This window comes from Sus scrofa, chromosome 1 (assembly GCF_000003025.6).
Source record: "Sus scrofa isolate TJ Tabasco breed Duroc chromosome 1, Sscrofa11.1, whole genome shotgun sequence".
NCBI classification, from domain to species: Eukaryota; Metazoa; Chordata; class Mammalia; order Artiodactyla; family Suidae; genus Sus; species Sus scrofa.
In genome coordinates, this window is record NC_010443.5 from 251,453,722 (window position 1) to 251,481,714 (window position 27,993).

General features: G+C 38.0%; 1 protein-coding gene across 1 annotated transcript in view; it reads right to left on the reverse strand.

The window, feature by feature from the left end:
- The window catches only part of SVEP1 (sushi, von Willebrand factor type A, EGF and pentraxin domain containing 1), a 204,399-nt gene that overhangs the window by 86,321 nt on the left and 90,085 nt on the right, over window positions 1-27,993 (reverse strand). The window contains exons 8-18 of the mRNA XM_003122075.5: window positions 25,510-25,628; window positions 23,246-23,375; window positions 17,155-17,262; window positions 16,283-16,414; window positions 15,270-15,464; window positions 13,277-13,398; window positions 10,929-11,037; window positions 6,756-6,920; window positions 6,012-6,245; window positions 3,532-3,693; window positions 1,566-1,727 (exon numbers count right to left, since the gene is read on the reverse strand). Of these exons, the coding sequence (XP_003122123.2) occupies window positions 1,566-1,727; window positions 3,532-3,693; window positions 6,012-6,245; window positions 6,756-6,920; window positions 10,929-11,037; window positions 13,277-13,398; window positions 15,270-15,464; window positions 16,283-16,414; window positions 17,155-17,262; window positions 23,246-23,375; window positions 25,510-25,628 (1,638 nt within the window). The remainder of the gene's footprint in view (window positions 1-1,565; window positions 1,728-3,531; window positions 3,694-6,011; window positions 6,246-6,755; window positions 6,921-10,928; window positions 11,038-13,276; window positions 13,399-15,269; window positions 15,465-16,282; window positions 16,415-17,154; window positions 17,263-23,245; window positions 23,376-25,509; window positions 25,629-27,993) is intronic.

Consider the following 27,993-nt stretch of genomic DNA (forward strand, 5'->3'; position numbering starts at 1 on the left):
AAAATTGTCAAATATGAACTTGTTTCACTGTAAAAATTCTAACTGCTTTTGTGGTTGGAGGAAGGGAGGGGTGGAAAGAAAGTAAGAGAGAGAGAGGACTTTTTCCTGCAGAATTTCTTCCAAACTTAGCTTGTATACTGACAAAATAAGAGTCACTGGTAGATCTTCTTCAACCATAATGTGAGGCTGTGTTTGACTTTTAATTAAAAAGTCCACAGCTGGTGTTTCACAATGCACAGGGTTTACAAGTTTCAAGCAGGTCCTAATTAAATTCTCTTCCCAGCTCTTCACTGAAACATTAGGTTGATGAACATTACTCGTTCAATTCCTCAAGTCTAAGATGCTTTCATCTACTGTGATTCAAACAGATGGTGCATATAAAAACCTAAAACTCAAAGTATGTATTCCCTGTAGCACTTAATTTATGAGGACTACAACTCCCAGGATGCAATGCTGGATACTCCCCACCCCCTTCCCTCCACTGTACTCAAACATCCTAAGCATTTATTTTCTAGGAATCTCAGTCTCTAACTGGATGCACATGTATATATGACTGGGTTGCAATAAGGGTGGGAGGGACACACGCGTGTGTGTGTGCATGCATGCGTGTATGTGTGTGTGTGTGTTTGCAGTTTGAGGGAATCGGGAACCAGCAGACTGGTTTCTTAAAAACGCCACTCATCAATAAGGGAAGTTTTTATATATCAGATTGCCAGAGACCTTAGGTTTTTAAGTAAGGATATAAAGAATGGGGAAGATACACAATTTTTTTTAAAAAAGTCATCTTGTAGCCAGGCATGCTTGTTCTGTTCCCAGTGATGTAGTAGGAGGAGGCCAACAACTTCGAATTTTTTTTTTTTTTTTTTTGCAAAGTTCCACTGACTTTGCAAAGTCCTTGCAGTTTTTTTTTTTTTTTTTTTTTTTTTTGGAGTTTCTGGCAATAGGCTGACCTTGACTGTCAGACCTAGTTTCATTGTCATTCTAAGTTTACATCCTTTATTTTGGTTTCTGTCTTCCAGTTTTTACACTGCTGGAAAATAGCACTTGCAAAGATGTTGGAAGTATTTGAAAAATGGAACTCTCATCTTTTTATTTCTGTTTAAACCCAGGGATTCTTAATGTGTGGTCCCTGGACCAAGTAGAAATCAGCACCACTGGAGAACTAGTTAGACACGCAGATTCTCAGGCCCCACACCTCACCTGCTGAATTAAAAATTCTGGGGTAGGGCCCAGTGATCTGTGTTGTAACAATCCCTCCATGATGATGTTTTTATAAGTGAGGGATCTAAGCTCCTAGTTGAGACGTACTGCTCTATCATAGCACTCAGCCACATGGCTGCTAATGTTGAGGTCTGGGACCATGCCTTGCATTTCTCTGGAGTTCTTAATTGCACCACCACGGTGTTTATATTGACTGGCTGAATATAAGGACACTGTCTTTGAAGAGACAGTTATTTACATTCTTTGCACACAGTAGACATATGGTTTGGCTGAAAATATTCCCCTCTTCCATGCAGAGAACCTAGGAGGCTTGCAAAAAGAGCGATGTCTAAGACTCTGATAACCTCCACAAGCAGAAATGTCCACGGCTCCTCTCTTCACAGTCGAAGTGTTTTCTGGACATGAGAGGCACCCTCGGGAACCAAATGCTGGCTGATAGCTGCCCAGCGGACACGATTCACATGTCTCAAGCCCATTTGATGAGTAGGTGCCTTGTTTGCACTGAGCTAAAACAAAAAATGCAATATGGTTAATAACGATTATGCTGTCTATACAAAATGAGCCCTGTGTAGCACAGGGTTTTCTGCCTTTTAATTTATTTAGGATAGAATGAAGTTCACAGAAAACTCCAAGCATACACATTATATTTTAGACTTCCTACACTTCTGTATACTAACAAGTTTTAGACTCTTTTCCAGTTACTTTTTTTTTTTCCTTTTTAGGGTTGCACCTGAGGCATATGGAAGTTCTCAGGTTAGGGGTCGAATTGGAGTTGCAGCTGCCGGCCTACGAACACAGCCACAGCCACAGCAATGCCAGATCCAAGCCATGTCTGTGACCTACTCTGCAGCTTGTGGCAGTGCCAGATCCTTAATCCACTGAGTGAGGCCAGGGATCGAACCCTCATCTTCATGGATACTAGTAGGGTTCTGAACCCACTGAGCTACAACGGGAACTCCCCCAGTTACTTCTATTATGGTGTTTGACCCATAGAAAATGTTGATAAATAATTTGGGGAGGAAGGTGGATGTTTGCATCTCAAAAAGGCACTGTCATAAGAATAAGAATAATAATAGGGAAACCTGTTCGTGTACAAGTTCTCAGTTTGTGCACTCTGCTTTTGAGTGGCAGAAACAAAACTCCAAATTGGGCTAAAGTCTCCTATGTTGGCACCCTTCTCATTCCAAATAAGAACTGGCCCTCTTACCTCCTCCTGCTTACAGACAACATTTCATCTGAGGAGTGGCAGAGTAGGAAGTAAAAGTAGTCTTAGCATCAGGCTCACAGAGGTTAATTAGGCAACTTGCCAAAATTCATAGCAGTGGTTTTATAGCAGAACAGGCCTATGGCCAGCTTCCCCAACTCCTAGTGCACTGTCCTTTCCTCTGCCCTTATCCTCCAGAGGAGTCTCATCTTCAGCACTGTTAACATTTTTCTGCATTTCCAATCACTGAGCATTGCTCTTGAGTTCATGTGTCATTAAGCATCCACATCTGCATTTGCAACTAAAGCACAGAGGCATAAATTTGAAATTCCTTCATTTTAACTATTTTTAAAAATTTTTAATGGCTGCACCTGCAGCATATGGCAGTCCCTGGGCCAAAGACTGCACTCGAGCCACAGCTGCTACCCACACACTGTAGCAGGGGCAATACCAGATCCTTTAACCCACTGTGTTGGGCCAGGGAACAAACCCTTGCCTCTGCAGTGACCCAAGCCACTGCAGCTGGATTCTTAACCCACTGCATCAAAAATGGGAACTCAGAAATTCTTTCTTTTAGGGTGTCTTCCCATAAATTTAATTGTGGAAGAAAATGTTTCCATTAGGAAAGTTCATTGAGAGTAACAGCATTTTGAAAATACTGCATATTTTAGTAGCAAGATTCCATGCATATGTGCCTATAGTTATTCATCCCCAAATAAACAGAGAGTTAGTTAATTTTTCATCAAATCAAATATTATACTGGTGAAAAACAATCTATCTGATGTTTGCCAAGAGTCATGCAAGTCCTTTCCACCAATTAATTTGAGAGTCACCAAAAAGTTTGGGCTTAAGTGATGAAAATGGATTAGAGTTATTGACAAGGAAGTGTGATTTAGAGAGAGCAAATGGAATGTTGCAAAAGGGAAGATGAAGAGACGTCTCGAAAGTGGGGGAAACATTCAAATAATAGTTGATCATTAAAGCAAGAAAAAACCAATTGATGAAATTGCTTTTGGTGATGTTCTTCTCTCATCCTATTTGATGTGGAGATTTCATAACTGGAAACAAAATTCAGGCTTCTGGGCAAGATGGGCCTTAACCTTTACCTTTACATTCCGAGCTACTTCTTGAATGGAGATATTCGGTGTAAGTCCCAGTTGGACAGAGTTTGCACTCGAGCTGCCCTTCTTCATCTTGATAGGAGCCCATCAAGCAGCTTTCACAGACAGAATGCTCCAGAGAATAGTATGTTCCCAAAGGGCAATTGACTGAAGAGAAAACAAACAGGAAACACTGACTATAGTATGACACACACTCCTTTTCCCTAAGGCGTGAGAGCAATAAAGGCTGTTTCCAGATACCATTGTTTATGACTTAAACTTTACTGCCAGAGGTCCACTCACAAGATAAACCTTCTAGAGATGTAGTCCTAGAAGCCAATAGTAGGTTCTTTTTTTTTTCTTTTTTGGAGAAAATGCAAATTTTTGTTGACCAAGTTAAGGGCTTCCATGACAGGGGCTTTAAAGTGTGGGTTAAAGCTGTAACAACCTAGATGATCCTGGAAACATACAGCTAATGAAGAAAAGGCTGCTGGAAGAAGAGGATAAAACAATGTATGTTTAGGTTAATTTGGGACTTTGAGATATTAAAAGTGGTTTCTAGTTCCTGTCGTGGCTCAGTGGTAATGAATCTGGCTAGTATCCATGAGGGTACAGGTTCAATCCCTGGCCTCACACAGTGGGTTAAGCTTCCAGAGCTGCCGTGAGCTGTGGTGTAGGTCGCAGACACAGCTCAGATCTGGCATTGCTGTGGCTGTCGCGTAGGCTGGCAGCTGTAGCTCTGATTCAACCCCTAGCCTGGGAACTTCCATATGCCATGGGTGTAGCCCTAAAAAAGACTAAATAAATAAATAAATAAAAATGGTCTCTTAACCGTTCCTCTGAATGGTTTCCCTTATGAAACAGACTGCTTGGCTATTATAGCATCATTTCTAGAAATAGAATCAGGCACAGGTGGTGACCCTAAAACACGTGAGTGATGTAGATCTTTGTCTCTGCTTGTAAGAAGGACTGTGGGGTTGAAGGCAAGTCCGGAGCATCCTCAGATCCAAGGGTGCTGAGGAAACAGGCGAGTTTGGGAACTTTCCTTCCTTCCTTGGAGATCTGCTCTACTATTTGGCAGAATTTCTGAGACCAAAGTGGGATGTTAACTGCACTGAAAGGCTACTGTCAAAGTTAGTGTTCTTATAGAGAGGACACCTGAAATTAGTACCTGCGTCATTCTGTGGTGTTAGAGTGTGTAAGAATTACCTGGGAACTTATTAAAATGTCAGATTCCAAGACCCTGACTCCAACAGGTCAGATGCCTCCATTCTGGGGCAGGGCCCGAATCAAGCTGCATTTTGACAGGCACTTTAGAGGATGCCCAAACAGACAGTCGGAAGACCATGTTGAGAAATGCAAAATGCTGGCCAAGGCAATTCCTGATTTTTTTTACCCACGAGTTGAAAAGGAAATCAAGGGAGGCTCGGAATGACAACTTTAGTGTGCTTTGCACGGGTTGAGTTTATCACACTATGCAAAACCCAGCTGAGCTCTGGGAAGAGCAGTGAGAACAACTGAGGAAGGTTTTCTGACCAGGAAACAAGATTCCATGCCTAAAGAGAGCTTAACACAAGATTCACATCATTTGGGTGTGTTGAAGGTACAGAGTTTAGTTAGAGATGATCCTGCTACCTGTAAACGTTGACTCATTTGGGAAGGAGAGTGGAACTGATCTAGATTGAGAAAGTCCAGAATATGGGTAAAAGCTAGGGGGCTGGGGGTGAGAGGATGGGGAGTGGCAGCTTACGGGGTCTGACATCTCCTCTGGGAGTGAGGACCATATTTTGGAATTATGATAGAAGTGATGGTTTAATGACTTTGTGACTGTATTAAATACCACTGAGCTGTACACTTTAAAATGGTTAAGTTTAGGAATTCCCTGGTGGCCTGGTAGTTAAAGATCGGATGTTACCACTGCTGTGGCTCCAGTTTTCCCTGGGCACACCAAAAAAAAAAAAAAAAAAAAAGTTATTTAAAAAAATGGTTAACTTTACACTACATGAATTTTGTGTTGGCTGCTTGGGTGGGAATCTCAGCAACACCAATTCACCTTTTAAATGGTTAACACTTGCTGGCTAAGTTCTTAGCCTCACTGGCTTCAGTTTTCTCATAAAATGTGTTTAATAATAATGGTGCCGCATCCAGTTATTAAACAGGATTAAACATGAGACAGGCTCAACTGGCACGCCCAAATGGACAGAGTATTATTTTTTTATTAGAGTTGCTGCTAGAAGCTGTGAGGTCTGAACATCTACAAATAAAACAAAGATTTGAGTCCTTCACCTAAAATAGTTCTCTTGCCCTGACCGTGATAGTGGTCAATTATACTTTTGAGACAAAACTGTAATAACAGTCAACACATCACAGTAGTAAAATGTATGTTTCATCTCAATATCCCTTCAGAGTTGTAAAAAAATATTTCTTCTCATCTCATTTGACCCAAAATGTCCCCAGTATTCTTTGATAACAGCAAGAAGTCTTACCACACATACGCCCTCTGAGCACAGAGCCTGGTCTGCAGAAGAGGAAAGCCTTCTCCGTTTCTAGGGAATTGCTGTCAGCTACAAGCATCTCAGACGCAAGCTGAAAGGAATACATGGGCTCCTTAGTGAGGGTCCTTTTCAGTCGATTTGTGATGGTTTCCAACGTCTTAATGAGTCGTTGCTGATTTTCCAATTCAAGGGTATCGTTCCTTTCATCCGGTAATGGCACACTAGCTGAGATCAAAACAAAACGAGACATAACACACACACACAGTGTTGCAGAAAGCCATTTGTAGTGGGTTTTTATCAGAAAGAAATGGTATCTTCTGGGAAAAATAAACTCAATCTTAACCAGTGCTTACTCAGCAATTAGTACATGGCAAATATTTAAAAACAACACAGTTTGTTTTCATCTTTCTCTCCTATGCTGGATCACATCACCTTTTTGAGGAGTTCTTCAAGATCACATGTTAAATTCCTACAAATTCTCGCTTTTTAAAAACATCCCTTAGTTCATCATGTCAAGATGAATATAAAACAGGGGCTTGTTGCTATGAGAACCATAAAATACATCTGTTATATTAATTACAAAAAATGACAAAACTCAGGTGATTGTACTTGCCCTGATTTTCAGTTCCAGGGTCATTTCCTAATAATGGTAACAAATAGAAAATTTGAAAAATAGGTCTCCAATCAAGAGTTTCTCATCATATCAACCTTTTTAAAGGGACAATGTATCCTTACCTGTGATGTTAAAAATTAACTTGATTTTGTGGTCGGATAACGGGGCACTTCTTTTAATTCGTGAAGATCTGGCTTTCCCAGCACTTGTGGGTGCTTCTCGGATGGTGTCTAAGAAGTCATCGTATGAGTAATCCAGCCTGTTAGCTGCACCCCAGCCGCCAGGTCCTGGACAGTTGGGGCAGAGAAACAAAAGATTCTACAGTTTCATCTTTATCAGGGTTTATGTTCTTTCTTTCTTTCTTTTTCTTTTTTCTTTTTTGGCTGCACCCACAGCATGCAGAAGTTCCCAGGCCAGGGATCGAACACATGCCACAGCAGAGCCACAGCCCTGACAACATTGGATCCTTAACCTGCTGAGTCACCAGGGAACTCCAGAGTTTAGGTTCTCATGTTCTAGACCAGTGCTTAAATTTCCCATAAAGTACCAGGTGCAAAGTTTCATCTGTGATCTTATATTGTAGTTTGGAACGCTTTGTTTTAAATTTAAATGATCAATGAGTTACATTAAATGTACAAAGAAAAGTCTCTATAGAGCCATGTAGGCATTTAAACCATTCTATCTTTGACCTAATAATTATCTTAGCTTGAGATGTAAATGGAAAGTAGGTAAATAATTTGAATCAATTCCTATTTCCTTTCAGGGTTTGCTCCATTTTTGTGTTTTATTTAAATATCAGCTTTCTAAATTTAATGCACAAAAACAGATTTCCTTTTGTGAAGATTATTCAAGACATCTGCATCACAGTTAAAAGGTGGGGGTAGATTCTGAAGGCATCTAGAAGTTAAATGCTTCCAGAGTTCCCGTGGTGGCTCAGTGGTTAACCAACCAGAACCTGACTAATATCCATGAGGATGCGAGTTCCATCCCTGGCCTCACTCACTGGGTTAAAGATCTGGCGTTGCTGTGAGCTATGGTGTAGGTCGCAGATGAGAATTGCTGTGGCTGCGGTGAAGGCTGGAGGCTATAGCTCCGATTGGACTCCTAGTCTGGGAACTTCCATTTGCTGCAGGTGCAGCCCCAAAAAGACAAAAAAAAAAAAAAAAAAAAAAAAAAGTTAAATGCTTCCATATGCAAGGCAACTATGCTGGAAGCAACACGCCTGGATGTGATTGTTTAGCTGTCTTCCATATCATTGGGATCAACCTCATGGATTCAGATTGTGGCCTCTTGATATTTGATGTATGGCTGTGCAACCTCGAGGTATTTTCATCTCTCTGAATCTCAATTTCTTTATACATTTGGATAATTATTCTTACCTCATAGGTTTGTCTGTAGAGTAACTAAGCTAATTTATAGAAACCATCTAGCTTATATTTGATTCATTCTAAAATCTCGGTGGTAGGAAATGATATTAATATTGGTCTAGGCATACTTTTATTGCTTACTTAGGTGCTTTAAACATCAATTCTATTTACACAGGCTTGTCCACTTAAGTATCTTGGGTTGTGAGAGTTGTTTTCTTAATTCATGTGTTTGGATATTGAAATGAACTGGGAATCAATATTTTTGTTTTTCACTTAAACATTTTTCCTACAAGTGTCATATAGCCATTATAGGAAAAAAAAAAAAAACAACCCAGATGAACAAAGAGAAAAATATAAAAGAAGACCTATAATTCCACCACATGGAAATAATTACCATAACATTTTAGGCCAGAATTTTTTCTATGAATATAGAAACACACATGTATACATTTATGCATATATATGTGTGTGTATATATATATATATATACATATAATTAGAACAAAAATAAATATACCACATTTTTAGCAAAGTAAGATCATACTGTGTGTATAATATCTGGTAATCATTTTTCGAATTTCCTCAACAATATAACATTTCTGTGTCAAATGGTTTCATAATCTCTCCTATAGCAATACTATAAACTAGCCAGGTTTCTATTTTCAGACTTTTAGTTTATTTCAAAATTTTAGAACATCCTTATACATACAGTATTTCATAAAGTTTAAGATACTATCAATGAGAAGATATATCCCAATTTCAAAGATGTCCAAATGAAAAATGTACCTCTTAGGATTTATGAAATGTGCTACATGTCTGCACATTAGCATGGCTTTTATCCTGAGAAATACAGGATAGAAGTGGAATTTCTGGCCTGAGCATTTTTAATCCTTTAGATACATACTGTCAAGTGCCCTTCAATTTCTCTTCGACACACAATATATGAATATGATTTTTTTCCCTGAACACTCTTGCCAACTCTGGGCATTATATGATTCTTATTCAAATTTGTTAATCTGACAGGTCTAAAATAGCATCCTACTTTGAATTACATGCTTATTATGAAATAAAAATCCTTTTAATATATTTATTGGCCCTTTGTCTTTCGTACATTATCACTTGCCAAGGTGTTGTCAAAAATACTACACTGATCTTGTGACTCTATTGAAAAGACACTTGAGGAGGAATGCTTGTCCCTTAGCATAATTTGTGGCACTTATACCACATGACATCTGGATCCTTATAAGATGATAAATATTGCCCATCTTAAAGCCTAATGATGAAACTGACTCCCTCTGTGTGTATCCTTGTAGCCTTGCAAACTACCTCCACAATCTGGTTGGAGGGGTTCCTGGGTCACATGTAACAGAAGAGGCATTGTTATTATAGATGTGCCACCACCAACTCCCCTGCTTTAGATTTTTCTATCTAAAACTTTAATGCCCACTATGTTCACTGAGACGTAGCAATAGTTAAAACTGAAAAACGACCTAAGGTCTACCAATAGGAAATTGTTTCTATAAATTATGGTCAATTGATTGATAAAATACTAGCCATTAATAATAGCCATTAAAACTACTGAAGTATAATAGTGATGACATAAAAATGTCCTCAATAAAACACTAACTAAAAATTCATGTTTATAAAACAGTTTGGGTCTACATACATATGCACATATAGCTACATATACATTCATATATTAACAGAATTATTTCTGAGATGGAGGGGTTATCTTTATTTTTTGCTTTGTTTTTTTAGCATTTTTCAAATGTTTGCAATAAACATATGCACAAATAGTATTTGTAAATTTAAAAAGTCTAAATCAACAGCCAACATCACTCTTACTGATAAATTACTAAAAATATCAATATGATTAGTGTCAGAAACAAAAAGGATGTCTGCTTAATGTGAATTAATATTGTCCCAAATAACCTTCTAAATACGTATACTTGGATTTCATCATTTTAATCTTTAAAATGGCCCTGTGAGTTCAGTACTCTTATATAGCCAATTTATAGATGCAAAAACCAAGGCACAAAGTGGTTTGAGAACTTGTTCAAGACCACACAGCTAGTAAGTGGAGATGCCAGAATTTTGGACCTCAGTAGTTGGTTGTAGAGTCCATGTGCTTTAACTACGACACAATTCTGTTATTGCTATTATTTTAAAAAGTATTGCTCTGCAAGTTCTGGAGAGTTTTGTAAGAATGAAATAAAAGTAAATATAATTACTGGAAAGGACAAATTTTGGTAATCAAGAGACACAATTGAAATCTTTCAGACATATGAAGATGGTATGCTAAATGGTCAAAAAAAAAACCCCAATAAAACAAAAAAAACACCTAAATGGTCAGATGTACCAGCAAAAAAAATCACATGGCACACTTCAGGATAGACAATAAAAATTATAACCACATAATATTGTATCTCCAAAACAAGAGAGAAAAAAAGTGTTCAGAGTCTACATGAAGAAAACATCAGAATTTCATTTGAAGATATATTAGATTTGAATAGATTGAGTCTTAACACATTCTGGGTGAGGAATCTGAATATTTTAGACATGTGACTATTTAAAATAAATGGTTTAATTGCAGTTTAAGTTAAATGCCACATAAAAATGACTAACTATTCCTATTCTCTTCTAAGATATAATACAAACATATGAATTTTGCAATCATAATGTGACGTAGTTTCTTAGTTTTTATCATTCTGAAGAATGTTGGCTAATATTTTGAAAGAATTTGATACCCCAAATTTAATAAAGCTCTAAAAGATCAGTAAGCACAGTATCAAATTATCCAGTCATCCTAAAATACTTGATGCATACATGAGTAACATTCATTTTTCTCGTTTGCACTACTATTCTGGAATGATTTTCTTAGTTTGCAGATCAGTTTTGCAAACCACCCACACAAAGTAACATAATTACCAATTGCAAAACCATTTTCATAGTCATAATTATACTCAAGGCAGTATTTTTTGGTCAGGTCCTCCAGTCTGCAGTCAATGTCGTCAGCATCACTACAAAATGATGGCACCTGCACATAAAAAAATGAAGAGGACACAATGTACTTCACATCTGGGTGTGCCTTGGACAAGCCCTTTGATTCTCTGGCCTTCACATCTCTATCAGCAGGCAGGAGAGGCAGCCCTAAGGCTCTGCATGTCCTTAAAAAGACTCCTGACCCTACCCTTCCACCCTCCCCTCCTTCCTCTAAGTGCCTGTGGACCAGCAGGATTAGCCTCATGCCTTTTCTCTCTGTTTGCATCACTTATCACAAGAAACCTGGGACTCCCGGGATATCTCTTGTCTCTGAACTTTCACCCCATTTGGCTTTTTAAAAATTGAAGTGTAGTTGATTTACAATAATACATTAATGGAGTTCCTGTTGTGGCACAGCAGAAGTGAATCTGACTAGTATCCATGAGGATGGGGGTTCAATCCCCGGCCCCACTCAGTGGGTTAAAAATCTGGCATTGCCATGAGCTGTAGTGTAGGCTGGTAGCTGCAGCTCCAATTGGACACCTACCCTGGGAGCTTCCATATGCTGTGGGTGTGGCCCTAAAAGCCAACAAAGCAAAACAAAAAACCAATATTACATTAATGTGTCTTCAGATCCCTTTTCTCTGACCCAGTGTCTCAATCTTATCCAAGTTCTCAAAACCTTCCTTGATGCCATCCAAAGCTCACAGTCAGTAATTAGCCAGTTATTTTTTTTTTTTACCACCTCTCTTGATATTCTCTTTGTTCTGGCTCTCAATGAAACCTAACTTCCCAGTTTTCTTAGGTGGTGGGTGTGAGGCAGAGGAAGTGTCCTTCTCACCCTTCATTGCTGTCTCCAGATCATGCTCCCATGAACCTCTCAAAGTCTCAGTTTTGAAGCTCCTGCACTCAATTCTATCTCACATTGACTCCCTTTGTGGCTATCACCCCTGCTCTGAGACACCCGCTAATTCCAAGAACACTTACGAACTGTCCCTGTTATAGTTCTTGGTGATTTCTATATCCATCCAGCTAATCCTTCCATCACCTTGGCTTCTCCATTTCCTCCTCCTTTTCTGTCATTCACTTTGTCATTCACTTTCATTGTCATACCCTCAGATCTCATCATTACCAGGAACTGCACCCTTTCTTACTCCCAAGAATCCAACAATCCCTTGACTTCATCAGGATCTATAATCCACTGACCCTACCACCTCTTCACTGTCCCTCAGCCTCTGATGTCTTCATTTCCTTATTTACCCATCTTGAATTTCATGGTCCATCCCTATGAATGACTTCGTTGCACAAATTTTCCTCAATTTGTTCGTTTGGAGAATTCTGAAGCCTGTGAAAATAATTTCTCTGCTTTCTCCACATTTGCACCCACATGGCCAACTATAGCTTAGATGAAAACACAACTCTGCTTACTACCACCCCTACTGCATTTCTCTAGTATCTTCACTTATGCACTCCTGGAAAATTATGTTATCCATCTTCTCTTTTCTCAAACAATTCCTTCCCATCCTTACTCTAGGCTGTTCAGTCTGCATCTTTTTTCACAGACCAAGTAATGACAAAAGTTCCTGCTTTCACACACTTCCACCACCATGTGGACTTAACCATGTATCTGTGTCCCTATACATGCTGCTTCCTTCAGGCGTCTCTTCCTTTCACACTTTACATCAAATCTACTACTACCAAATCTACATTCAGGATTTATCCAAAACTATGCCACTCATTCTGTTGGGAATATGTATGTGTGTGTGTGTGCGCCCGCGTGCATGCGTGCGTGCGTGCGTGTGTGTGTGTGTGTGGGTGTGTGTGTGTGTGTGTTTCATCATTTCCTGTCTTCCATATGCTCAATAGAATTAAACACATTGCTTTGCTCTCCTGCAATGACTGAAAGAGTCCTCAACAAAAAAAGCATGAAAAAGAAAATCCTCTAAATGTTCAATTATCTCCTCACCATAAAAGAAGTACGGTCTACAGCGGCATTTTTGTCATACTTTAAATTACAAAGCAGACATTCTCAAACCACATGGACCCCAAGCTTCTCTTTCTGACTCAGAGCATTTTAAAAAATTCAAAGTGCTTTGGTACAGATTTACTTATAATTCACTCCAGAAGTCTAGAACCTATGAATAATTCTAAATGTGAGGAGCAAGTCTGGGTCACAAAGAAGAAGGCAATCAAGAGGATAAAGGATTTCTACTACAGGTGACCCAGAGAGGCCACGAAAACTCAACAGCGTCCTTTAAAATATGGCAAGCAGCAAAGGAATGCTACTGACATACCATTTTCCCCAGGGTAGTCTCAAATGCTTCGGAGAATTTCTTTAATAGATCCGTGTCATCACAACGAGTTGCTTTGTACAGCATCTCAAAGGACTTGAATCCATGATTTGCAAAACGTTTTACTGGAAAATGTTGGAAAAAACAACTTCAGTTGGTTAGTGTTTTCAAAACAAAGATTTAGTTTTCTGTGGACTAACTGTAACTTAGTATTTTCATCCTAACATGATTTGTGGGATTGTTATAAAACCAAAAGATGACAGTTAAGGAACATTTCCAGGCATTAATTGATCATAAAAAAACATGAGGCAAGCAGCCCTGTACCCAGTTATTCAGTGATTACATTGGCTTTGATATATTATTCTTTACTATCCCATAATATAAAAAAGGAACATTTAAGGGAAAAAGAGATAAAAATTCTTTTCATTATATTCCTGGAAATCTTTGAAAAATCCTGGCTGTATCAAAGATATTATAATTTATAATTATATACATTTATAACGTTTATACTATACTCTTAAACAAAAGACACTGAAAATTTTCTGAATAACATGTAAAATTATATTTCTTGAAAGTGTAATGTCACAGAGATAAATTTCTCTTTGGATCAGATGCTTAGAAGTTAGATTCAGCAAGACGTCTTGAAATATGCAGAGACAATGCCTAACAGCATCACTATTAAAAACCTATTGTTTAATTCTTTGGTAGCATTGAGTGATGTTGCTTGTATTTACTTCCCAAATTGGTGGTAAAACAGCTGAAGTAAGTGGGCTTTACCCTTTTTTTTTCTTTCTTTTTTTTTTTTTTTTGTCTTTTCCAGGGCCACACCCATGGCATATGGAGGTTCCTAGGCTAGGGGTCCAGTCGGAGCTGTAGATGCCGGCCTACGCCAGAGCCACAGCAACACCAGATCTGAGCCACGTCTGTGACCTACACCACAGCTCATGGCAACGCCGGATCCTTAACCCACTGAGAAAGGCCAGGGATCAAACCCGCAACCTCATGTTCCTAGTCGGATTTGTTAACCACTGAGCCATGAAGGGAACTCTGGCTTTACTCTTTTTTAAGACATTGGCATTTAAACTTCATGTATGGTGCCATATTAAAGAAAGATTCACTCCAGAGAACATTATGTACACTAGACAAAGGTTGGGTTATTTTTACAATGATATATATTGAAGATTACAGGATAGAAACTTCATGTATGGTATTATAACAAAGATTCACTCTTGAGAACATTATGTACACTAGACAACAAAGATGCTGGGTTATTTTTACAACGATATATACTGAAGAATACAGAACAGCTCTAGATCTAAATCCCTTCTAAAGAGAATATGACTGGTCTCTCATTCCATCACATATGTTGGCTCCTACTTTAGCCATAAGCTCTTCTGCAGAATAGAAAACTACAAGTTCAAGTTTACAGGTCTAGAACAACATGCTGACAAGTCTCTTTGGGTAATTCTGATAAATAGTAAAAAGAGGGCCAAGATGGTTTTGCCACAGACTGAATCTTGTCCAACAGGAATGCAATCACTAACAAGACTCCTGTGGACTAATTTTTTTTTTTCTTTTTTGGGGGGCAGCACTCGCAGCATATGGAAGTTCCCATGCTAGGAGTAGAATTGGAGCTACAGCTGCTGGCCTACACCACAGCCACAGCAACATGGGATCCGAGCACATCTGCGGCCTACACCACAGCTCATGGCAATGCCAGATCCCCGACCCACTGAGCAAGGCTAGGGATCAAACCTGCATCCCCATGGATACTAGTCAGATTCGTTTCCACTGTACCACAACGGGAATCCCCCGTGGACTAGTATTTTAAACTAGCCGCAAACACTTCAAAATTCATGGCACCATCTTACACTCACAAAACCTATTCCTTATATTAAGGCAGTTCTTCTCTTTAATGCTTAGAAACTTACACATGCAGGCAGACACATGCATATTCACACATACAAAAGGAGTCCAAAAAAAAATTAGAACTTACTAGCACAATCTGGCCATTCAGTGGAATATGGCGGTCTCCAGATACCATCTTCATAAGCACAATAATACTTGTCAGTAGACCCTTCTGTGAAATCATACCCTTCTAAGCAACTCAACGTGCAATTAACTCCAGTATTATCTTGAGTACATATAAAATCTCCATTTATAGGTGTAAATGGAACTTCACAGGGGGAACCTATGGGGAAAAATGTATAATTAATGTACAGTGGTATAAGAAATATAAAATCCAGGAGTCCAAGCTGAATTTTGAAAAAAAAATTTCCTCTTATCCACCACTATTCCTAGAAAACTCTCATAATAAATCCTTAGGGTGGGATAGCTGGAATGTCTGCTTTTTGACTGCCAGGTGGGTATAGTTGAAAAGCTGTTCCCATGTATAATTATGTACAATTAATTACCCATGTGTAACTGTACGTATTTTATGAAAAGCTAAAATTATTTCTGATTTGAAGTGATTTTTGACATTCCTTTAACAAAAATGAAGACCAGATAACATTACATAAAAAATACATTTTCAGAATCTGTTTCCTCAAGCATTCAAAATAGGATCATGACAATAATACTTTGTAGCTTTGGAGGAAAATGCTAATAAGTTTTAATTAAGACTACTCCAGAAGATGGAGTTCTCACTTTGGCACAGTGGGTTATGACTCTGACTGCAGTGGCTTGGGTTGCTGCAGAGTTGCAGGTTTGATCCCCCGCCTGGCACAGTGGGTTAAAAGATCTGGCATTGTTTCAGTTGGAGCTTGGATTCAATCACTTCCCATGCTGAAGGTGCAGACATAAAAAAGAAAACAAGTCTACTCCAGAAGAAAATATCTTTATTTACCATGAAGTTAAGGAATAATCATTGGAAACCTCAAGAAAATCTTCCAATACCCTAACTTTTAAAATCTACCACTCATAGCCTATTTTCTTTCACAAAATAGAATGCAAGAGCAATTGCGTATACCCAATGTCAACTAGATTTCTGGACACTTGTGAAGAGCATACCTTTAATGACAATGTGGATGTCACAAGTTCTGTTATTGCCTGAGGGGTCAGTGGCTGTATACCGCACGACTGTCTCCCCATGAGGGAAGAGGTCTCCTGGTGAATGACTTCTGGTGACGGCCAACATGGCCCCTAGAAAGGAAAGAAGGGCAAAGAAGGAATCAAACCCAGGGGTTATTGTGGGCAGTCACTTTATTTGATTTGGATTTTCAGTGTCCATTTATGCAAACCAGCTGGGCATTCTATTCGTATTTATTTGGCCACTTGTAGAAAACAAAAGACATAATCTTATACTATAACACAGAAACAGTTGACTCAAAATCCTCATTAAATTAAGGCACTCTAAATTATTTTCCTTCTCTGTGAATATTGTAAATTTAACTAGGAAATTGATTTAATTTGCATTTTTATTGTTTTCAGGGGTTTGGTGAAAGCTTTCAAGTGAACTTCAGTTGTATTTATTTATTTTCTTCTGTTTTCCTGCGAACGTTCATAACTTTTTTGGCAAATGTTTCATAACTGAGTATGAATATGTAGAACTACATTAGATTTACCAATAGGATGTATAAATTATGCCTTCTAATGGAAGCCTAAATACTCAATGAATTTATTAGAACACTTTCAAATAAAACATCTTGCAGTTTTAATAAATGTCCACTGAATACTGAATGAAAGGAAAAGCCATAAATAGGTAAGATTATTAATGTTAAATTATATATAATTATCCTAGCATTAAAACATATTACCATATATAGTTACTCATTCTACTTCAATAGAATTTGTTTTTCATTTCTGTTTTATATTTGTAAAAGCTTTGTAAAATAAAGTATAATTTGTTTGGCATGCTGACCACAAGATCCCTGCATTCTCACCTGAGTTGTCTGAGAACTGAGGCTCATCCCAGGTGGCAGGATGCTCCTTCTCTGAGACCTGGATGGGAGGCGGGGACCTACACCGGTCTATGCTCGGTGGTTCGACATCTAAAGAATACGAAATCAGAGAATGAAGTCACAACTGATGTTCAGAAATGATGAGGAGGTTTGCAAGATCGAATAGAAGCCTATTTGAGCGGGCAGAGACCCCTGACCTTGTTAGACACAAGGCTGGTCCTGGGCTCCTTTGGTTATGAGGTATGTTTTATCCCTGATCTCAACATGGAAAGAAAAGGCCGATTCTTGCTATACCTCCCTCTGCCAGCTGAAGAAGAAATACCAGATTACTAAAATCACCATGAACTCTATGAGGTGAAAGGCATTTCGAGATGTGGTGAGTGTTCAGTTTGTAAGTTTTGCCAGTGGTAGTTGAGTTGATCCACCTAAAAGTGAAGAGAACCTCCCCAGGTAACTGGAAAGCTTGAAAGGACCAAAGCATCATTTCAATGGGATCATTCCCATGATCCTCCTCTTAAAGGAAAAGTCAAGCCAGGGCTGATGGATGGCTACATGGAAGGATAAATGGGCAGAGATCTGAGTCATGCTGTAGAATGCGGAAGATGTTTAAGTGAGAAAGTGACATTGCTGGAAGGCTAGGAGGTTAATGTCTAAAGGTGGGACTCTGGAGTCTGATTCCTAAGGTTGATAAATTCCAGGTAAAGAAAAGAGCCAGGTGTGGACATGAGAACAGGGGGGCCAACCATGTTGCTAAAAATGCTGGTATTTCGTTCTTTTTGATAGCGGAGTAATATTCCATTGTGTATATGTACCACATCTTCTGGATCCACTCCTCTGTCGATGGACATTTAGGTTGTTTCCATGTCTTGGCTATTGTAAATAGTGCTGCAATGAACATTGGAGTACATGCGTTTTGTGAGTCGTGGTTTTCTCTGGATAGATGCCCAGGAGTGGGATTGCTGGATCAAATGGTAGTTCTATGTTTAGTTTTCTGAGGAATCTCCATACTGCTTTCCACAGTGGTTGCACCAATTTAAAATCCCACCAACAGTGTACTAGGGTTCCTTTTTCTAGGGTTCCTAGAAACTATCATGCTAAGTGAAGTCAGCCATACAATGAGACACCAACATCAAATACTTTCACTGACATGTGGAATCTGAAAAAAGGACAGACAGAACTTCTTTGCAGAACAGATGCTGACTCACAGACATTGAAAAACTTATGGTCTCCGGAGAAGACAGTTTGGAGGGGGGGGGATGTGCTTGGGCTGTGGGATGGAAATCCTGTGAAATCAGATTTTTATGATCATTATACAACTACAGATGTGATAAATTCATTTGAGTAATAAAAAAATGGAAAAAAAAAAACAGGGGGGCTAGAACAGAGAGGGGTGAAAGCCACAGTGGAAATGATAGAACTACAAGTCTGCTGCTCAGCACTATAATCCACATTGAAGGGGGGTTTGAGGGGACAGGGGTGAGCCTGGTTTCAAAGCTCTGATAGAATGTGGTGGAAAATTTAGGATGCCAGTAAAGGACAACAGAGAAGGAGGAAATTTTAATATAACTCTTCATGAATTCACATATTTGAAATGTCCTTCTGTCTGTAATAACATGCCTTTGAGGGAGACTGGACAAATACTAATTTTCTAATTATATAGGTGAGGCATCTCAAACTAGGCAAACTTAAGACACTTGGCTGAGGTCATTCAACTGGTAAATTTCAGTCACAGGCATCAAGACTAGGATGATATATGATCTATGATAAATGGAAACACATACTCTGAAATTAAATGAGCTATACCTGTGAGAATATATAGATTTCCATTTTAAGCTAAGTCTTAATGAATACATATTGAGTTTTCCTCTTTTCCTCATGCTTGTCATTTCCTTAGTTCTCTTGGTTTACTATTTTCCTAGGCTGCAAAGTCTGTCGCGCAGAGATGGAGCCTCTTCTGCTCACATTAGCTGCATGGCACAGCACCTCGCCCATAACAGAGGTTCAAGAAAAGTTGCTGGATAAAAGAAAAGAAGGAGGGAATGCCCACAGGAGGCCAATGCACTCGGAGAATGCTGAATCACATCAATTCAGAGTTAAAATTTAAAAATCCGGAATTTCCAGTGTGGCTCAGTGGAAACAAATCTGACTAGTATCCATGAAGATGTGGGTTTGATCCCTGGCTTCACTCAGTGGGTCGGGGATCTGGTGTCGCCAGGAGTTGCAGTGTAGGTTGCAGATGTGGCTTGGATCCTGAGTTCCTGTGGCGTAGTGTAGGCTGGCGGCTACAGCTCTGATTCAACCCCTAGCCTGGGAACCTCCATGTGCCATGAGTGCAGCCCTAAAAAGCAAAAAAAAAAAAAAAAAAAGAAAGAAAGAAATTAAAAATCTGACAATATTGACCTATCTTCCCAAGAGCAGTTGCAAATGAAAGAGTTCCAGGAGTTCCCATCATGGCTCAGCTCAATGGTTAGCAAATCTGACTAGTATCCATAAGGACCCAGGTTTGATCCCTGGCCTCGCTCAGTGGGTTAAGGATCCAGCGTTGCTGTGTCTGCGGTACAGGCCAGCAGCTATAGCTCCGATTCGATCCCTACTCTGGGAACCTCCATATGCCGCAAGTGTGGCCCTAAAGAGATGAAAAAAAAAATGGTTTCAAGATTTTTTTCAGCTTATCTGATTTTAGCCAAACAGTTTAAAGTTGAAGCTCAGGGACAAGAGAGCAATAGATGAGGCCAATGGCTGTCAAAGAATTGGAGGTCCCACCAGATGTATTGCCTCCAAAAGAGAAAGTCCATATCCAAGCAAGTGAGGCAGCATTCTGGGAATGTTAAGCAAAAGCATTCCTGTTTCCTCTCATTTATCATTAAGACACCAACACCCTATCATCTGAGGAAAACAAGAACATGTAGGCTTTGGAATATTTTTCTGTCTCTGTCTCCCCCTCCTTCCCCCCCCCCACCTTCCCTCTCCTTCTCCTGTCCTGCCTCCCTCACATTTCCTCTCTCTTTCACAATTTGAAAATTCAGTTAGTGTCTAGCTAGACACTCAAGCACACATTTTACATGTTGCCATGCTGACTCTTCATTGTAAAAAATTAAAACTTGGCCAACTCTTGAATCAGAGTACCATGAAAACAAATCCAACGTATTTTTCATGTGACTGGTAAAGTTCATGTTTAAAACAACACTGAAAAAGCAGTTAAATCAACTGAGCACTATGGCATGAACTAGCCTGATTTTTGTTCGAGTCTTTTTATTTACTTTTTTTTTATTGCTATTTTTAGGGCCGTACCCACAGCATACGGAGGTTCCCAGGCCAGGGGTTGAATTGGAGCCTCAGCTGCCAGCCTACACCACAGCCACAGCAACTTGGGATCCAAGCCACATCTGTGACCTACACTACAGTTCATGGCAACGTCGTATCCTTAAACCACTGAGCAAGGCCAGGGATCGAACCAAAACCTCATGGTTCCTAGTCAGATTTGTTTCTGCTGCACTACAGTAGTGAACTCCGAGTCTTTTTATTTGCTTTTACCAAAACCTATCATTTCTAGGGTAAGAAGCCAATTTGATACACATTAGTTATTTCAACAGGTTATGTAACATTCTTAAAATGAGGTTATGTAACATTCTTAAAATAAGATGAATTTAATGTACTGAATTTTAAAATAAACATTAAAATATATCTGATGGAGGTTCCTTAAACTAAAAACAGAGTTACCACAAGATCCAGCAATCCCACTCCTGAATATATATCTGGAGAAAACTATAATTTGAAAAAAATAGCATGCACTGCAATGTTTATAGCAACACTATTTACAATAGCCAAGACATGGAAGCAACCTAGATGTCCATAATAGATAAATGGATAAAGATGTGGTACATATATACAATATAATACTACGTGGCCATAAAAAAGAATGAAATGCCACTGCAGCAACATGGATGGAACTAGAGATTATTATACTAAGTGAATTAAGTCAGATAGAGAAAGACAATATCATATAATATCTCATATGCGGAAACTAAAAAAAAATATAAAAATGAAATTTACAAAAGAGTAACAGACTCATAGAAAACAAATGTATGGTTACCAAAGGGGAAAGTGAGGGAGAGAGGGAGGGTTAAATTAGGAATTTGTTAGCAGATACACACTACTACATATAAAAAAAACCCAAAAAGGACATACTGTATAGCACAGGGAACTATACTCAGTATCTTCTAATAACCTATAATGGAAAAGAATATGAAAATAATAGATTTATATATATGTATAACTGCATCACTTTGCTGTACACCTGAAACATAACACTGTAAATCAACTATCCTTCAATTAAAAAAATTAAATTAAAAAATATATACCTGAGACAAAAATAGCAAAATGTTAATATATTTACATAGAGCTTAATGCGGCAGGCACTACTTGAGGTGGTTTGCATGTCATAGTTAAAAATTTCACAATAACCTTATGAGGTAATATATTTATTCTATTTAGGGATGAAGAAACTTAGGCACAGAGAAGTATTGGTCACATTGACTTAAGTGGCAGAGCTGGATATGGACTCAAGCAGTTTGGGTTCTATGTCTGTGCTCTTGATCTCTCGAGAGAACTACATATCCTACTTCTCCATGTACTAAGTCTTGCTGGTGTGTATCTGGTATCTACCGACTATATATTGAGTTGACTGAAAGCACAAAAACCAATTGGGAGATGATACAATAAAGCAGGCCAAAATTAAAAATAAATTAAAATAAAAAAGGACTGAGCTATAGCAGTGAGAAGTGAGGATGGAGATACTTGGACAGATTTCAGAGATATAAGGAGATGAAACCAGCAAAAATGGATAATTTATTGGATGTGGTGATAGAGAGAGAAGAGTCAAGAATGACTTTCAGATTCTTGCATGATAGGTAGGTCTGTGTTCTTTTTTATTTTATTTTATTTTTTTTTATTTTACCACTGTACAGAAAGGGGATCAAGTTATCCTTACATGTATACATTACAATTACATTTTTCCCCACCCTTTGTTCTGTGCAACATGAGTATCTAGACATAGTTCTCAATGCTACTCAGCAGGATCTCCTTGTAAATCTATTCTAAGTTGTGTCTGATAATTATTTTATTTTAATTTTATTAGAGTATCATTGATTTACAGTGTTGTGTCGATTTCTGCTGTATAGCACAGTGACCCATTGTGATCCTCTATCATGGTTTACCCCAAGAGACTGGATACAGCTCCCTGTGCTGTACAGTAGGACCTCATTGCTTATCCATTCGAAATGTAATAGTTTGCATTACCAACCTCAAACGCTCCATCCATCCCACTTCCTGAGATAAGAAATATCTTAGGTTTGGGTGAGTTTGAAATGTCTGTGGGGCATCTACATGGAAAAGCCTGGTAGGAAGTTTTATATATTGGTTTGGATTTCAGGAAAGAGATCTAATCTGGAGAGAAAAATCTGGGAGTTGGCAATTAACAAAATTACTAGGAAACTAGAGATAAAGAGAAGAGGACGAAACCTGGAATCCAGGGGATGATCCAACATTTGAGAGTTGGTCTAAGGAAGAGAAGCCTAAAAAAAGCAATGAAGAAGGGTACATGAGAACAATGGGGAGAAAAACAAGACTGGTGTCAGAGAAGCGAGGAAAAATGAGGCAGTTTTAATAAAAAGAGCTTCATTAATAATGTACAATCAATGGAAACATTATGTAAAATTAGGATTAAAAAGGGTGTCTTAGGAGTAACTCTAGAAAGCACTGGTGATCTTGATGAAAGTAGTTATATGAGTTCAAGGAGACAGAAGCCAGACTTGAGTGACTTCGAGAATAAATGGCAGTTAAGCTGAAAGAGATGGCAACCATTGAGAACTTTCCAAAAGGATCATCTAGGAAGGAATCAGAGATACAATGATAGTTAAAAGTTACTTAGGTTTCAAAGAGGAAGTGGCTTGAGTTGGCTTCAGGGCCAGAAGAGAATCAGTGGGAAGGGACTTGTTGAAGATAAAGGAGAAGCAAAGTCCTTGTGGGTACTGGGTTATTTTCACAAACCAACCTAAGTAATTTGAAGACTTACCAATCACCTTGATGTGGAAAGTGCAGCTGGCTTGGTTGCTGGATAGATCAACTGCAGTGTATGTGATAGCAACATCTCCAATTGGGAAAAGATAAGGTGGGGTAAAAGCTGGGTAAACGTGGATTGACACCTTTTGGAGATGAATAAATATTTTGACAGTTAAAGTTAATATCAATAGCATATTTTTATTTTTTGGTTTATATATTAATAGCAAAACGGCACTGAAAATGACAATGATATTTTACATATAGCAAAAAGGAAAAAAAATATCAGGCACAGCCTTTGGAATATTTACTTCCAGACTATTCTATCTATACAGTTGATAGAGTTGGGATACATATAAAATGTTGTTCCTTGTTTCTTAAACATCGTTTCTTTAAACATTTTTATGCTCTTACATAGTTTTTAGAACCTATGATGTTGCTTAAATGTCTTCATAACCTACAGAATAAATATATGGTAATTTTAAAAAGAAAATCTATTCAAGGACATTGAAATTGGTCTCAAATTCTACTGTTATAAGCAGCACTAGGTTGAACGGTTTTACAGAGATAATTTAAAAATATTTTTATTATGTCCTTATAATAAGTCTCCAGAAACAGAATTATTAACCTCAAAGTCATTTACATTTTATTGGTAATAAAAATCAATTTGTTTCCCAAATAATGGTAAAAATTTGTATTCCCATTGTTCATAGTTGATGGTATCAGTGTCAAATTTTCCAAAGTTCTCTGATATATATTAAATATTATTAATTTTTAGTTAAATCCAAAACATGGTACCATGGTATTGTTTTAATTTGCAATTTCTTAACATATTATGGTAAGATTAAATTCTCATTTGATTGTATGATATAGATATATTCTTTCCATTTTGAGTGGTATGTTCGCCTTCTTAGTTCATCTAAAAATTGTAATGTGATAAAGATAAGTTTATATGGATATGCTATTGAATAAGCATCCTAACATTTGACAGGTTTGAAGCATTTTTCTCTACTTTGCTATTTGTCTTTTAATTGAAATGAAAAATAACTTGTATAGTCAAATCTGTTTGTCTTTTCCATTATATTTTAAAAAAATATTTTATCACACAGGTTCTACATTTACTATAAATTCTCAGGGATCCTGAAGTATGTCCCTGCACTCTTCTTGGTGTTTGACAATAATGATCATGATAATGGTGCTGATAATGAATGTTTTCATTGGCCTTTTAGTGAAAAGTGGAAACTACACATCACCTATAGTACAGTTGGCCCTAGAAGTCATATTTGCACTTTAAAAATCAGATTTAAAACTTAGCTTGTCTTTTGTTACCTAAAGATAAATACCATGTGATCTCACTTATATGTGCCAAAAAAAAAAAAAAAAAAAAAAAAACCAGGATCACATATACAGAAAATCGTTTTACAGTTGCCAGAGGAGGTTGTATGGAGATGATCAAAATAGATGAAGGTGGTCAAAAGGTACAATGTCCACTTATAAATAAATAAGTCCTGGAGATATAACATATAGAATGATAACTGTATTTAATAATATACTTTTTTAAAGTTATCACAACAGATTTTGTGTGTGCATATGTATGTGTGCATGAGCATACATGTGTTCCCTCCCACCACATGTCCTTCAATGGCACAAGTTACATACACATTTACACGCATATATGCAAACCACATGCCATAAGGGCATCTTCATGTATATGAATACTAGAAGTATAGATTTAAGAGGGAGTTAAATTCCTAATTCCTTTTCTAGTATCTGATAGATAATTATCTCAAGCTACTCCATTTAGAATACTAAAATACTGTGTTCTGAATAAGGCCAATTTTTAAAAAAAGCTGACTAAGAAATACTGATGTTATTTTCTTCAGACTGATCAATATGCATTCATTTCAGGATCATATTTTTAAAAATAATGTTTATGAATAGGAACTAAGACTGATCCCACACCTTTTTAAAATTTTCTTAAAAGATCATTAGAGTCTAGCATGGGGCAAAGAATTCTCAGCCAAACTATCTTAGTGCATACGCAATACAACAAATCCGCAGAATGAAAGTTTACGTTTTTAGAAATTTTCACCTGAGGTTTCTAATGCAAAACTCAATGCTGATCCTTCTTCTACCAGATGAGGTATTAACATTTGTGAGTAGCATGTATCTAGAAAGAGTACTATCACTAGAACATTAGTAAGTTTTCAATAGCACACATATTTGCAGTATATCTAGAATCCATTTGAAAAAGGATGCAAATTTTTGCTGAAACCTTACCTTTTCCCCAGAGTTGTCTTTAGCTGTTGGGATTTGCCAAGTGATATTAGCAGAGTCTTGCTGTTCTTGAGTCTCAGCCTCTATGTCTGCAGGACAGCTGATTTGAGGGGCTTCCACATCTGCCCAGAAAATATACCAGTTAGTTAACGTGTTGATGTGAAATTCTAAGTTATTTAAGAAAGGTAAGGAGGAGTTCCTGTGGCGGCTCAGCAGAAACGAACCCAATTAGGATCCATGAGGATGCAGGTTTGATCCCTGGCTTTTCTCAGTGGGTTAAGGATCCAGTGTTTCCATGAGCTGAGCTGTGGTGTAGGTCACAGACGCAGCTCGGATCCCGCGTTGCTGTTGTGTGCAGGCCAGCAGCTGCAGCTCTTGATTCAGCCCTTAGCCTGGGAACTTCCATAGGCCATAGGTATAGCCCTAAAAAGCAAAAAAAAAAAAAAAAAAAAAAAAAAAAAGAGAGAGAGAGAGAGACATAAAGAAAGGTGAGGAGATAGTAATACTCTGTGACTCATGTTTTACAAACTGTTTCCTGACTGATGTGGAATTTGCAGGTGCATTCAGGATAACGTACCTCAGCATGGCTTGTGAGGTGCTTCCTGAATGGGTACCTGTTACCCTCATAGCCTCATCCCTTCCCAATCCATCCCTGACCAGAACTCAGTCTCCATGTTAAATGCTCCCAGCCTCATGAGAGCTCCATGGTGATTCCTATCCCTGGGCCTTTGTCCATGTTCTTTTATTTTCCTAAATCAATGTCCTCTCTCCACTTTAATCAGCTACTTTAATTCTCAGCTTAGACCCAAGCTCCTCAGGTAGCTTCTCTGACCCCACTGGTCCATTTTAATGGTGCACTCCACCAGTTTCCACAGCCCTCTGTCCTTCCTAACCATAACTTGTGCCATTTTGAAACTAAACTTTCTTCTTCCCCTCCCACCCCCAAATTTAGGTTCTTTGAATGCCAGGATATATCTTGTATCATTGTATAATATAGTACCTGGAATATAACAGGAGCTTGATAAATATTTTTTGGATTAAAAAAAAACAGAAAAAAACGAATGTTGACTGTGGCAGGAAGGAACTGCATTTGAAAACAAGGCTTTCAAGTAAAATTAGTGTGCCAAATGTGCTGTCAAAACAAACAACAAATTAAAGCCAGTAATTTTTTCTTGCAGTGTGAAATTTTGCAGTACAGAGACTGAATTAGATATGGTAACATTCCACATAGCCACATAAGTCTCTGTAGAGCTAAGTTCTTATTATGCAATATGATAAATTCTCTTAAGTTATGTTAAATTAGGTCTTCTGTAACTTGCAGCTGAATATATCCAAACTGATTTGGGTCTCACCTTCTTGTTTCTTTAAAATTTTATTCAATTTTATTTTTTTTTCTCAGAGAGCTAATACTTAGACAATTTTCCCCCACAAAGATGCATTAGTGTATTGAATCAAAAATCTAAAAAGGTATTTTATTTTTTCTTTACATGTGAGTAACAGCTTGAATGGATTTGGGATGTAAAGTTTATATCTATTTTCCCTCCTCTGTATTCTTAGGACACTGCTCCATTTCCTTTTGGCATTTAGAGTTGTAAATGAGAAATGTAGCGTGAGTCTGATTCTTGTTTCCTTTGTGAAACTTCTCTTTTTTCTCTGGAAACTTCATTTTCTCCTTAACTTTGGATCTTGGAAATTTCACTGGGTATTGTGAAATTACGCCTGCCCAACCCTCAGAGGCTTTTTTTTTTTTTTTTTTTTTTTTTTTTTTGGCTATTCACTGCTTACTTGAATATGGATCCATAAACTTTTTTGGTAATGGGCCTTATTTTTAAAATTTTTTATTGAACTACAGTTGATATACAATGTTGTATTAGTTTCAAGTGTACAGCCAAGTGAGTCAAATTTACATACATATACATACGTTTTTCAGATTGTTTCCCATTACAGGTTATCACAAGATATTGAATATAGTTCCCTATGCTATATAATAGGTCCTTGTTGGTGGGGGAGGGATACATTAGGAGTTTGGGATTAACAGATACACACTACTTTACATAAAATAAACAACAAGGTCAGAGGCTACTTTTGATGTGAAAGTTCAAGCCCTTCTGTAGTTCAGGGAAACTTTCTTCTTACCAACAGGAAAATTCTTTTCCTCCATCCCTTTCCCTCCCTCCTTCTGAAACTCCTTATTGAATGGGTATTGGGGTTTCTCAAACATAGGTATCTTTTAACTTCCATTTTTGGGCTTGATCTGTTGAGATATTCAAGTTCCTTGTTTATTAGTTCTCTATTCTGAGGAACTCTCAATTTACTTCTTCAAATCATTAATGCTGCCTTCAGCAACATCCACTCCACTTCTTTGCCCTTCTCTTAGAGATATTTATATTTTCACTTCTCTTTCTTGCTCTCAAAGGCTCCTTTTCATAGCAACCTGCTCTTGTTGCAAGACAATGGCAATGTTCTCCTGTGAATGTATTGAGATGC